The sequence below is a fragment of the Castor canadensis genome, chromosome 2, assembly GCF_047511655.1.
Source record: "Castor canadensis chromosome 2, mCasCan1.hap1v2, whole genome shotgun sequence".
In the NCBI taxonomy this organism is placed as follows: domain Eukaryota; kingdom Metazoa; phylum Chordata; class Mammalia; order Rodentia; family Castoridae; genus Castor; species Castor canadensis.
The window spans coordinates 49,554,073-49,566,876 of NC_133387.1; the positions used below are offsets into that span (position 1 = coordinate 49,554,073).

The 12,804-nt window shown below is 36.5% G+C and overlaps 1 protein-coding gene across 4 annotated transcripts in view; it reads left to right on the top strand.

The window, feature by feature from the left end:
* Hepacam2 (HEPACAM family member 2) overlaps positions 1-12,804 on the top strand; it is a 52,239-nt gene that overhangs the window by 8,590 nt on the left and 30,845 nt on the right. For all 4 annotated transcript variants that reach the window (XR_012445147.1, XM_074064738.1, XM_020161159.2 and 1 more), the window contains exons 2-3: positions 4,534-4,884; positions 8,440-8,724. Coding sequence is in view for 3 of the 4 variants with exons in the window: in XM_020161159.2 (XP_020016748.1) it covers positions 4,534-4,884; positions 8,440-8,724 (636 nt within the window). In the remaining variant the exon portion in view is untranslated. The remainder of the gene's footprint in view (positions 1-4,533; positions 4,885-8,439; positions 8,725-12,804) is intronic.

The window sequence follows — 12,804 nt, forward strand, 5'->3', positions numbered from 1 at the left end:
CAATTTTCTATATCATTTATTTCTTGAGATTTATTTGTTCATATGAAGTATGGCTTTATAAAATCATAGTTTTAGTCTTTTAAGTTGTTGATACCACTAGAAAAGAACACTTGAAATTTTCTGAAAATGAAGCTAAATTTACTAAGTTTTGTAAACTACTGTATTTTACAGGATGAAATATTGTAAAATGTGAGGGGACCATCCAATTACCTGTATATTCCTGAAATTTCACAACAATGATCATATCATATCATATCATTTCACATCTTTTCTGGTGAAAAGGTAGCTGATAGAAGATACTGCTTGAAGAAAAACTCATTCCTTGCTAACATTCTTATAACTTGCTACCTGTAATTTATAGTAAAAAACAGTGTAGTCAACATCTAAGCAAACAGCTATTGTAACAGCTATGCTATCTCTCCTGCCATACATACATTTGGGGAAAAAAATCACACACATATTTGAAAAAACACTTTTCATTTCATATGGAAGCATTGAATATATTCAGAGATGTTGATGTCAACACATTACTTAATGTATTATTACATATGAAGTCTCCAACATAGCCCAAAGAACTAGTTTTCCTCCTTAAATAATGATTATAAATTCATATAAATTGTTATTTTTCTACTAAAATAGTTTCAGTTATTCTGGGATGCAGTGTTTGCATTACAATTGATATTTTGTTAAATAAAGTTTTCCTCTCAGAGCTTCACTCATAGATTTTCTAATTGGTCTTTATAAACTTAAGATCCAACATTCTGAATCAAGATCCAAAAGTAATAACAATTCTATTCTAGTTATTTGTCACTCCATAGTGCCTCCCAACCCTTTCCAGAATATTAACTAAATCTCAATCAATCTTTCTCAACTATAGTTACAATGAAAGTAGATTTAAAGGGTTTCTTCCCTGTACCAAAAATAAAAAAGCAAACAAGAACTTCTGCAATGACTTTCCCAAATGACAAGAACAGATTAGCCAAAATTGCACTCACACAATCTATATCGACATCTAAGTCTAGCAGGGGTTTGTAGGGTGAGCTGTGAGATGTCTTAAAGGGACCAATAAGTCAATGATAAAGCTGCTCACTGCCGGAGGCACCACCTCATTTTATATCTGCCAGCATGCCATTCTCAAGGCAATCATGTTGATTCCCTCCATCCTCTTGATTTCTTGGTAACAAACACAGTGCCACCACTTTATTGAAGAACACCCAGAGACTGACAACTCAATAAGTGGGTTAAAAAAAAACCTCAGGATGCCCAGAACATAAACAATTTACAATAGGAGCTTTGAGACCTCATCTAATATTACCCTCTTGTCATGTGTGAGAAGATAAGCTGAGACATAAAATGAGTTATCTAAGGACACATTTTTCACAGACCAAACACTATTTTATCCCAAGTCTGTGTCCTTTACTAAGATTTCACATGTGGATTTCTAACTTTATGTGTCAAACACAGTGATCTCTCTGCAAGTTTAGAAAATAGATTCCTGAACTTTCTTACTTTAGGGAAATTTGAAAGTGATGAATTTAATCCTTACTGGTAGACATAGGGCAAAAGAGTCCAAGATCTGAAATGAACCATGAAACCTTCATAAATATATTTTCACATGCAGTCAAATTTTTTAAAGGTATAAACAAACTTATAGGTACACTGAAAGTTACATTTTTACATAGTAGGTACTACAAAACAAGTTTTTATTTATTGCTTACCAAGAAATTGTCAGTAACTCCCTATCTCCAATTTTAATAAAAGGCATGGAAATGCATTTTGTTGTTTTTATTATCATATTATTGTTGTACTGGGGGTGCTTTGTGACATTTACAAAAGTTCTTAGAATATATCATAATTGACTTCACCCCCTCCGTCATTCTCTTTTACCCCCTCTTCTCCCCATTCCTGGAATACTTTCAACAGGACTCATTTTTCCATTTTCATACATGGGTACATAATATTTCTACTACATTCACCCTCTTACACCTTCACCTCCTTCTGGTACCAACCCCCAGACAGGACATGTTGGCATTTTGTTTTGTGTAGAAAACATACAAGCTAGGAGAAATCTTTTCCTTGTTTGATCTCCCACCCAAATGCCCAATGTCTTTATAAACCTATGACTTTTAGAACTTCCTCCTCCCTCAACCTCTGCATCTCATATCACTGGTTATAAGACATTCATTTACTCTCCCTTCTTCCTTTTTCTCTACTACCATTTTGCTGCAAAAACTATTACTCCTTTTCTGTGATACACTGTATCTCTCTTTAGATTCTCCAGCACCCAGGTCCTTTTTCTAATCACTCAAACTAAGAAAACTCCAAATTTAATGTTTTTGCTTTTGTCAGAATACATACAATGCAGAACCAAATCCTCATACATTTGTATGCCATTAATATGGACCCAATCACTAAGGTGAATTTGCAAGTGCAGTTCATTATTAGAAAAAATGTAAGTTAATCCCAAATATGCACAGAGGGCAAGAAGACAGTAAAATAATTCTTCATTTTCCTGACGTGGTCACATACATTTTAGTCCATTTAGTCACTTTCAGTGGGGTGTCAAGAAATCTCCTCTCCCTCTAGCCTTTTCTCTCCCTCTGGTATTTTCTCCTCTTGAATTCTTTGCTCTAACTTCCATGCTAGCCCTAGAATCTCTTGAATTCTTTGCTGTAACTTCCATGCTAGCCCTAGAATACTCTATACTAATAGCTCACCAGAGGCCAAAATCATGGCAATCTTTGCTCCCACCTTCACCCTGGGGAGGAAGGAGAGAAAATTGACTCTTGGTAGAACTTGATTCCTCATGGAAGCAGGTCTACATATGTGAATTTCACCACTGAAATCATCACAAAAGACAAATAAACCTTTCTGCCTTTTCCTTCTTCATATCAATAGCCTTCCACAGCATTTCTGCCTAGTTCCCACCCATTTTTTCTGATCCCTTTCACAGCAACACTCCTCAGAAGTGTAAATTTCACTGTCTTAAATTTCAATTCCATTCTCCCTTTTTTCCCTCACTGTTCAAAATACTCCACATTTAAATCCTCACATTCTGTCCCCCATTATTTCAACTGTTCCTCTGATACAGGTACTATACTGCCCTCCTTATAAAATGAAGATTTTTTTAAAAATAGCTTTAGAGTGTCAAAAACACAGTAACCTGAGATAAGGAGGAACCTCTTTCCATTGCAAACACATAGAAATGCTAAAGAAAATAAAATGATATATAATGATTCAGTATATGATGAAAATATCTCTAGGTGCCAAAGAAACCTACAGACATAAGATGTAACAGTGAATGCAACCTGGGCACTGCTTGGGACTATGTACTACATAGAGTTCCATGCCCCAGGGTTGTCCAGACCACCTCTAATTCTCTCCTAAACTTACTTTAATCAGGCTTTCATGTCTTGTACATTCATTCAATATTGCCTCTTGGATGTTTAATGGGTCTCTCAAATGAACATGCCCAAAACTTATTCCTGATATTCTACCCCCCCAAAAAAAGCTGTATCCACTCCCCATGCTTAATTTTATTAGTTGAAATTTCACTCTTGCAGTTGGTTGAAATCATTCTTGACTCCTCTTTGCTTCTTATATCCTACCCCAAGTGTGTCAGCAAACATTTTTAGCACCACCAGCCTTTTCCCATGATGTTGTTTGTTACCACTTGGTCCATGGCACCATGGTCTCATTTAAGTCATCTCCTAAATACCTGCTCTTGCTCCTAGTTCAGTCTATTCTTACAGAAGCTAAAGTGAGTATAATAAAACTTGAGAAATATCATATCCTCCTCTTCTGGCAAAATTCCAGTTGCATTACCATTTTACTCAGGTAAAATTGCTAAAGTCTTTCCCATAATCCTAAGGTCTTCCTGATTTGTCCTGGCCAGCTCACTGACCTGTATCTCACTGTGCTCCTCCTCCTCCACTCTGCTCCATCTGTACCTGCCTCTTGCTGTTCCTCAAACACACCAACCAAATTCCTTTTGGAGACAGGAATGACTGGTGTTGATTGCTAATGGTTTAATGCCACTCTCCTTACATTATTTATATTTGGGATGGCTTTAGCTAAAGGAAAAACTTCAAAAATGGAATATTAAACCATTTCATAAGGCTGTAAAGGGATTCTTAGAAGTTTGGTCAGTATATGACATGATACAGACATTAATATAATCATAAATTCAACTGTTTTTAATGGTTTTGCTGGACTTTAGAGCTAGTAACCTTTCTCAGTTCTCCTTTTCCCATTATTCTTTAACAGTAAGAGATAATAACTTCTGCTTTTCCTCTTCACCCTGCCTTTAGAGAAGACATACAATCAGCAGTCTTTGGGTGGAGTCTTTAAAATACAGAAGGTTTCAGAGACAAATATTTACCTCTACCTGTAACTGGTACTAGAATAGTCACTACTTAGAAACCTCTCCTCTTTGAAAAGGATTATCATCTGATCAAGTTCTCTCTGCAGTTGTCCCTTTGGATTATTCGATGTGGCTTAGGGTCTTCATAGTTTTGTTTCTTCTTGTAACAGGTGCCTGTTTGGGATTGAAGGTGACAGTACCATCACACACTGTCCATGGTATCAGGGGTCAGGCCCTCTACCTCCCTGTGCACTATGGCTTCCACACTCCAGCATCAGACATCCAGGTCATATGGCTGTTTGAGAGACCCCACACAATGCCCAAATACTTACTGGGCTCTGTGAATAAGTCTGTGGTTCCTGATTTGGAATACCAACACAAGTTCACCATGAGGCCACCCAATGCATCTCTTCTCATCAATCCACTGCAGTTCAATGATGAAGGCAATTACATCGTGAAGGTCAACATCCAGGGAAATGGAACTCTATCATCGAGTGAGAAGATACAAGTCACTGTAGATGGTAAGACCACTATTACTGTATTTAGCAAGCTAGAATGGAGTTAACAGAGGCTCCAGACACTAAATTTCATAGGCTTTTGGTCCAGGCTCTGCAACTCTAGGAGAATTAATTAACCCTCAAAGTCTCAGCATCTTATTATGCTAATGATATTATCTACCATGTGAGGCTTTCTGATGATTAAATTAGACATGCATGTAAAGGATATGCACAGGGCCCAGCAATATATAATCAAACAATAAGTAAAATGTATTGTTTTTCCCCTGAAAACTATCAAGCATAAAGATGCTGATATAATGAGATAAAGAAAATCTTGTTTCTCTATAGTAGAATGCACCCTGAGAAGAGCCCTATTTTTGCCATATGAAGATATTTATTTGATAAATCATTACGGGGAGAACAAGCTCAAGAGCCATACATAAAGACAATAGAAGTTTCAGGAAATGTTCTTTGATGAGGAGTGAGGTCAGCTAACTTTCAGACATTTATTTTCCTTATTTTATATGTAAGTAACATGCCTTAAATATACAATGTCTAAAGCCCAACTTTTAATTTTTCTCTCTAGACCTGTTTATTTGACAACATTCCTCATTTTAGCAAATATTAAATCTATTCTGTCAATTGCTTAGGCTAAAGCCTTTCAGGCACCTTTGACCTTCTCTTTTTTCTTACATCCCACATCCAGTTCACAAGACAACTCTGTTGGTTTTACTTTCAAAATACTAACAGAGTCCAACCACTTCTTACGATGCCTTGTTACCATCTCAGTAGCTATGGCCTGGAATATCATAATAGCTTGCCATCTGGTCTCTCTGCTGCTGTCCTTGCCTCCTGAAGCTTTAAATCCTCCAATAGCTTTCTATTTCACTCAAGATGGAAGTCGAAGCACTAACCAGGTCCTACAGGGTCCATCAGACCAACACCTATCTCACCCCATTTCCCACCTCTTTCCCTTCACTTGGTCGTTTCTAGGCATGCTGGTCTCCTTGATCGTCTTCGAACTGGCCCAAAACACTCATATCTCAGGGTCTCTGTGCTTACTATTCACTCCACCTAGATGGCTTTTCTCCCAAATGTTATTTCCCGGTGGTGGTGGTATAGTGGTGAGCATAGCTGCCTTCCAAATCTTATTTCCTTTGTTTCCTTTAGGTTTCAGCACACATGTCACATTATCTGTGAAGTCTTTCTGGATCACCCTATATAAAATAATAATCATAGTCCCCCAAACACACACACATACACACACACACACACACACACACACACATACACACACAAACAGAGAGAGAGAGAGAGAGAGAGAGTCAATGTCTGTCTTCAATTCTGCTTTTCTCTTTTTCTTGGAACTTATTGCCACCTGGACATATGTGTTTTTATTGTTTCTCTTCCCTAACTATAATACAAGATCCGTGGGAGAAGGAATTTTGTCTGTGATGCTTGCTGCCTTGTCCTAAGTGCCTAAAATCTTGAGCCAAAGAGGCTCCCAGGAAGTTAAGACACAGGATGTAGAAGCAGATACTTATACAGCAATCACGAGGAAAGAAAAAAAGATATTTAACAGGAATTTTTCACAACATATTCCTGTGTGATGGCCTGGTTTTTTCCCACAACTTTTTATAGAACATCCCTTATATGTTAATGTGTAATAAAGTTGGATCTGTTTAGGGAACCGAAACCAAAAATTCAGTAAAGCCATGATAGGCTTTTTAGGAACAGGGAAAAAAAATTCTCAGAAGTGAAATGTCCACCTCTGAGCTATGCTGTCCTAGACAAGAACCATGATCACAATACCAAAACTATTCAAGTGACTGGTGCTCTTTATACAAGGCTGCTGAAATGTTACCTATTTTCACAATACCATATATATTTCCACACAGAGATGCACACAAATATAAGATTTTATTTGGTTCATTCTTCTTTTTAAATTGTAAATAAAATGCTATTCCAAATCCTTTGTTCTTACCAGAGAAGATAAGAGGATTGAATCAAATGGACAAGCCAGTTGATTGCAACCACCTTGAAAGATGCTAGAGGTTTCAAAACTATTCAATTCCCCTACACAAGTCACTTTCAACCTCATTTTTCCTTGTCTTTCATTTGCTGTATTTCCTCTGGGATGGAATTGTGTCTGTTTGTGCCCTGATACACATTTTCCATTATAGAAAATATAAACATCATTCAAAATAAATTTACCTGAAGAAGATGCATCAACATCATCCAAAAGCTTGATAGGTAATCAAAGCTTAAGTATTGGGGCCAATTATCAGTTACTTGTGTGTCATTTAATTATCTTTGTGTTCCATAATCATACTCAGAAAGCAATTACTAAATGCTCTTCTCTCCAAAGTGCAGGAGAGAAACATTGCCAGATGTAAATCTCTTTTCCTTTTGCCATTGAATGCTGTGGAGCTTTGGACAAGTCGCTGTTTTTCTCAAATAGAAATTCAAACATTTAAAAGATTCATGGAGTTGCAGAAAATGGTTATGAATGGATATATAATTTTCACTCTTATTCAGCAATATCAGAGTTAAAATTCAGAAGGAAATATTTAGTCACTCTTAGAAATTTTTTTATTTGACAAATAATAAGTACCTACTGTGAGTCACACTCATAAAATAAAATTAAATTTTTATGAGTCAACTTTCCAATGGAAATTTCTATTGGATTCTATTTCTATTGTCATAATCTCAATAATATATTTTATCCTTTTTCATATTGAGTCCGTGTTGAAATTAAGGCTTTGGTTTGTTAAAATAACCTATAATGCTACAGCACAAATGCAAAGAAATTAAATCATAATCAGTTCTCTTACATAGAAAGGACATTGTGCATATGTGAGTCTCCAAAACTTTTCCCTCAGATGGCTGTTTTAGAGACCCCACACGATGCCCAGATACTTAATGGGTTCTGTGAATAAGTCTGTGGTTCCTGATTTGAATTACCAATACAAGTTCACCATGATGCCATCCAATGCATCTCTTCTCATCAATCCACTGCAGTTCAATGATGAAGGCAATTACACTGTGAAGGTCAACATCCAGGGAAACAGAACTCTATTGTTGAGTGAGAAGATACAAGTCACTGTAGACACAAGTCACTCATACTTTATATGAGCTGCATATTTTGCAGATATTGAATGTAGATTTGGGGTTACCAAATGCACTCCAACCAGTTTCTCTTGACACATTAGGACATGTCATGAGAGGGGAATTACCACACAAATTTTTCCTATGATAATATACATTTATGATGTTGGGGAAAGCACAATGAATAGGAAATAAGGAAGGTTCTCAGCCACTAACTACAACTATAAACTGCTTCATTAGACAATACTTGAAGAGTAAATTCTATAATTTGGTTAACTCTGTTTTTGTATTTTATCATTTTGCTTTTTCTGGATGTTTTATTCTCTTCTTTAGTTATTGCCTGAGCTGTCTAATTATAAAGTATAAAATGTTGGGATCATTTCCTCAGGATTTAATATTTGAAAGATCTCATATAATATTATTATAATTCCATGGATGGAAAAATCATTTCTTTTTCTCCTGATATTATAGATCCTGTTATAAAGCCGGTGGTGCAGATACATCCTTCTTCCGGGGCTGTGGAGTATGTGGGGAACATGACCTTAACATGCTTGGTGGAAGGAGGCACCAGACTGGTTTACCAGTGGCTAAAAGATGGGAAGCCTATCCATGCCAGCTCCACCTATTCCTGTTCTCCCCCAAACAACACCCTTCATATTGCTCCGGTGACCAAGGAAGACATTGGGAATTACAGTTGCCTGGTGAAGAACCCTGTCAGTGAGATGGAAAGTGACATCATTATGCCCACCATATATTGTAAGTTTGTTTGTTTGCTTTTAATAATCTTGAGTTTCTATTTTCTGGGAAGTTCTCACAGGGATAGGCACAGAGACCAGATGTCATTTGTTCTTTAGCATTATTGTAGGTCAGTAGTGGTTGTAATCACATCTCCTAGGTATTGTTTTGGCATGAAATATATCTACAACCACAACCTTATTTCTTGAACATCAAGTTGAAATACTGACCAGGGGCCATTCTGGGTACAATCTGCAATTCAGTCCATTATGCATAACAGAAAGTAAGAATCTCAATTTCAAAAACCAAAAATTATGCAGAAACACTAATTTATTCATCCCCCAAAAGGAAGAATTGGTGATGATAAACTTGGTGAGAGATGCGCTCTGTAGGTGACCAGAAGGAAAAGAATGTTCCTGTGTTATTCATGGGTAGTTCTTTCTGCCCATTTCCTCTCTGTCATTTTAGAAGGGGTGGGGGAGGATCACAGTCAGAGAAAACTAATTTGTAGTTAAGTATTCAGATTCCCCCAAGGGAATCAGTAACTGTTTCTGAATTTGAATTTCTTTTCGTTCTTTTTTCTGTTATTCTTGTTGAACCTCATGTACAGAGCTAAGTTTATAAAACTCTTAAGCTCATGTCATATTACCATGACCAACCTAAGCAAGGTCCCTCTCTTTCCCTGCTGCATTATTTTTTCAGTTCCTTCTACGCCATAGCAGTACCTCTAATATTCTTTCTATTGTATTATAACTTAATCTTAGTATAATTTCTCAGCCTAGTGACATTTGGGTCTGGATAACTCTGTTGTGGGGACTGTCCTGTGCAATATAGGGCTTAGCTAAGCAGTTTACCTGGCCTCTACCCACTGCATACCAGTAGCATCCCTCTCCGGATGTAACAACCAAAAATGCCTCTGCACATTGCCCTATGTTCCCTGATGTGGCACAATATCACCCAGTTGAGAATCAACATCTTACCACATTTGGGAACTCTTTTCTTAACAGTTATCCCATAGCCTACAGCATGGCTGCAACAGCAAATTAACAAGAAAAATGTGGTGTGGAGAAGGAAAACTTATCACCTCTGTGGCATAAGGGTTGCAATTTCAGATGACTGAATCATAAAAGGACAATTCAGCCTGGTACACATATACAATCACTCATCAAATACCTCTTCATAATACTGGAAGAAGCACTAAAGCCTTTGCATGTAAGAGCTTAGGAGTCAGAAAAACTGAAGTGGCAAGTGGGTTCAGTCATGACCTATATATCCCTAAGTAAATCCCTTGATCTTTCTGAGCCCCATCTATAAAATGGAGATAGTTAAAACTCCTTCACTATTTTGCTGTCATTAAATGAGATATTGTCTGAAAAATTGCCAATGATTGATATGAAGCAAGCACTCAGTAAATAGAGGCTGTTTTACTACCAATACATCTGTATTCTACTTTCTTCAGTAGAACACTGATAGGCCCTATCAAGAAACTATGTTATTAACTCTTTGCAGAAGAGCACCAGAATCTGTACAAAATGTAGCTTTTCTCAACCAAATAAAGCTTAATAATAAAATAGAACCAACAATACAGCAAGCAGGAAATGGAGCTGCTGGGAAGAGAAAGAGAGCAAAGGAGTGACACAGGTATTCATAAAAGTTTGGCTTCGGCCAGCAAAATTAAGCTAAGCAAAATACATCTGTTGAATCTTGAAACTGGGCACTATTGTATATTTTGTTAGAAGAGAAAAACTATGCACAATAAATGCATGAAATAGAATGTCATGGATACCATAGAGATGTGTACAAAGAAGCACAGTAGCTAGGAACAAAAACTCTGGAGCCACAAGCCTGATTCAGATCCTGAGTCTGCAACCTTACCTCTCTATGCCTCAGTTTCTCCATTCATTTAATGGTGATAATGGTAACCTACTTCACAATTACTGTGAGGATTAAACACGTTATTCTAGGTAAAGTGTTCCATAGTAAGCAGTATGTAACAATTAGCCATTATTATTCGATAAAATCACTAGCCCATGGGGACTCAAAAGATGGAAGCATTTCTTCTGATTGGGGAAAGGCTTCTGGCAGAAAGTGACATTTGACTGGACTGGGAACAGTGGGTATGATTGGGGCAAGTGGCAATGTCTGACAATGTATTGTAACAAATCAATGTTTATATTTTGTTTAGTGATAGCATTATTTTTATTTTTATTTATATTTTACAGTGGTTTTACTTAATCTTATATTCAGATAACATTGTGAAAATATTCTGTCTGCCTTAAAGCACAGGCTGAGAAATCGATTTATAAAGAAAGTATAAGCTGTGACCATACTACATAACTAGCATTGAATTGGAATGAAGAAGTCAAATTTGGTGTAATTTATTTATATGTGTATTCTTGACTGAATATGTTATTATGACATAAATTAAAATTTTCACTCAACTCCAAGTAGCACAAACCTAAGTATATGAGTTATTTAAACATAGTGAATAGAAAATGTGAACAAATTGAATAAAATCTAGGAGCATGTAGACATATCCTTATGTTATTCTTGTTTTGGGTATAAATTGTTGTCATTCATTTTAAAAAAGGAACAAAGTAGAGAAACCTGATTGTGTTTGGTTTTGACCATGCCTTTTGGGGTGTGCAGTGGATAGGATATGACCTTGAGTCATACATTATACTGTCTAGGTGAAAGCCCTATTTGGCTGTTACCAGTTATGACTTCCTCTTCCTCTGCATCAGTTCCCTCATTATCTTATCAATGCTGTCCCAGTGTAACATAATGCCTATCTCAAGAGGATGGAGAGGATTAAATGAGAATTTATAAATGCAGAAATTAGTGTGGGGCCAGGCATGGTGGTACACCCCTGTGATCCCAGCACTTTGGAGGCTGTGACAGGAAAATCACAAGTTTGAGGCCAGCATGGGCTATATAGCAAATCTGAAGCCACCCTGACTATATATCAAGACCCTGTCTCAAAAAAACAGAAAGAAAATAAATTGAAATATAAAATTAAAAGGGTTGTGAATGTAGCTCGTTGCTAGCATGCATGAGGGCTCAGGTTCAATACCCAAATCCTGAAAACAAAAAGTTAAAAAAAAAATGTGTGGCATTTAGGAGGAACTCACTAAATGTTAGCGCCTTTTCTTTTCATTTTCTTTTCCTTTGACCCAAATCTATGCTACCATGATTGGCAACATGGCAGCAAGAACTTATGGAGAGCTTGGAAAATACAGAAGACAGCTGCAGAGAGGAAACTGAAAGGGTTCCTGGAGAAGAACTTTTCTCTCCACCACAGTATTACCATTCCTTAATGGAACATACCTTATTTTCTACAGTAAAATGGCTTCTTTTTTTTTTTTTTTTTGGTGGCATTGGAGTTTGAACTCAGGGCCTCACCACTTGCTCTACCACTTGAGCCACTCCATCAGCCGTAAAATAGCTTCTTTACATCAATCTTTTGTTATACCTTTCTATCTGTGTATCTCATCATTTGCCTACCTACCTTTAAACTCTAGTTGTAGACTTAAATAAAAAATTCCTGGGAGAAATTGCATAAACAATTACAGCAATTACAGGCACTTGAAAATATCATTTTTGAAATATGCTTTTATTTTGCCACATAGTTAAATTTGGCAAAGTGAAAATAAGATCCTCCTTTCAACATGTGCAAGTCTGTGTACATTATTATTCTCATAGAATATGCTGAAAATATGTGGGAGGAAAACCCATAATCCTAACTACAAATATTAAATAGTGTGCTTTAGACTCCTAAACTGTCTTTCCTTTCCTGTGTTATTAGAAAGAACTAAAATACCCCAATTGAATAAGTTCTTATTTCTCAGAACTTATATTTACAGAATGAACTTTCTTTCTTACATACTTTTACATATAGCCTATTATAAGTAAAGTTGACAGAAAAGAATAGAACATTTTGAAATTTTATAAATAAAATCTGCAATATCAGGAGAAACAGAAATTATTGCCCCATCCATGGAATTATAATAAAGCTCTATGATGTCTTTGAAATTTTTGGCAAAATTAAGAATTGAATCCAAGGCCTTGAGCATGCTAGGCAAGTCCTATAGACCCAGTCCT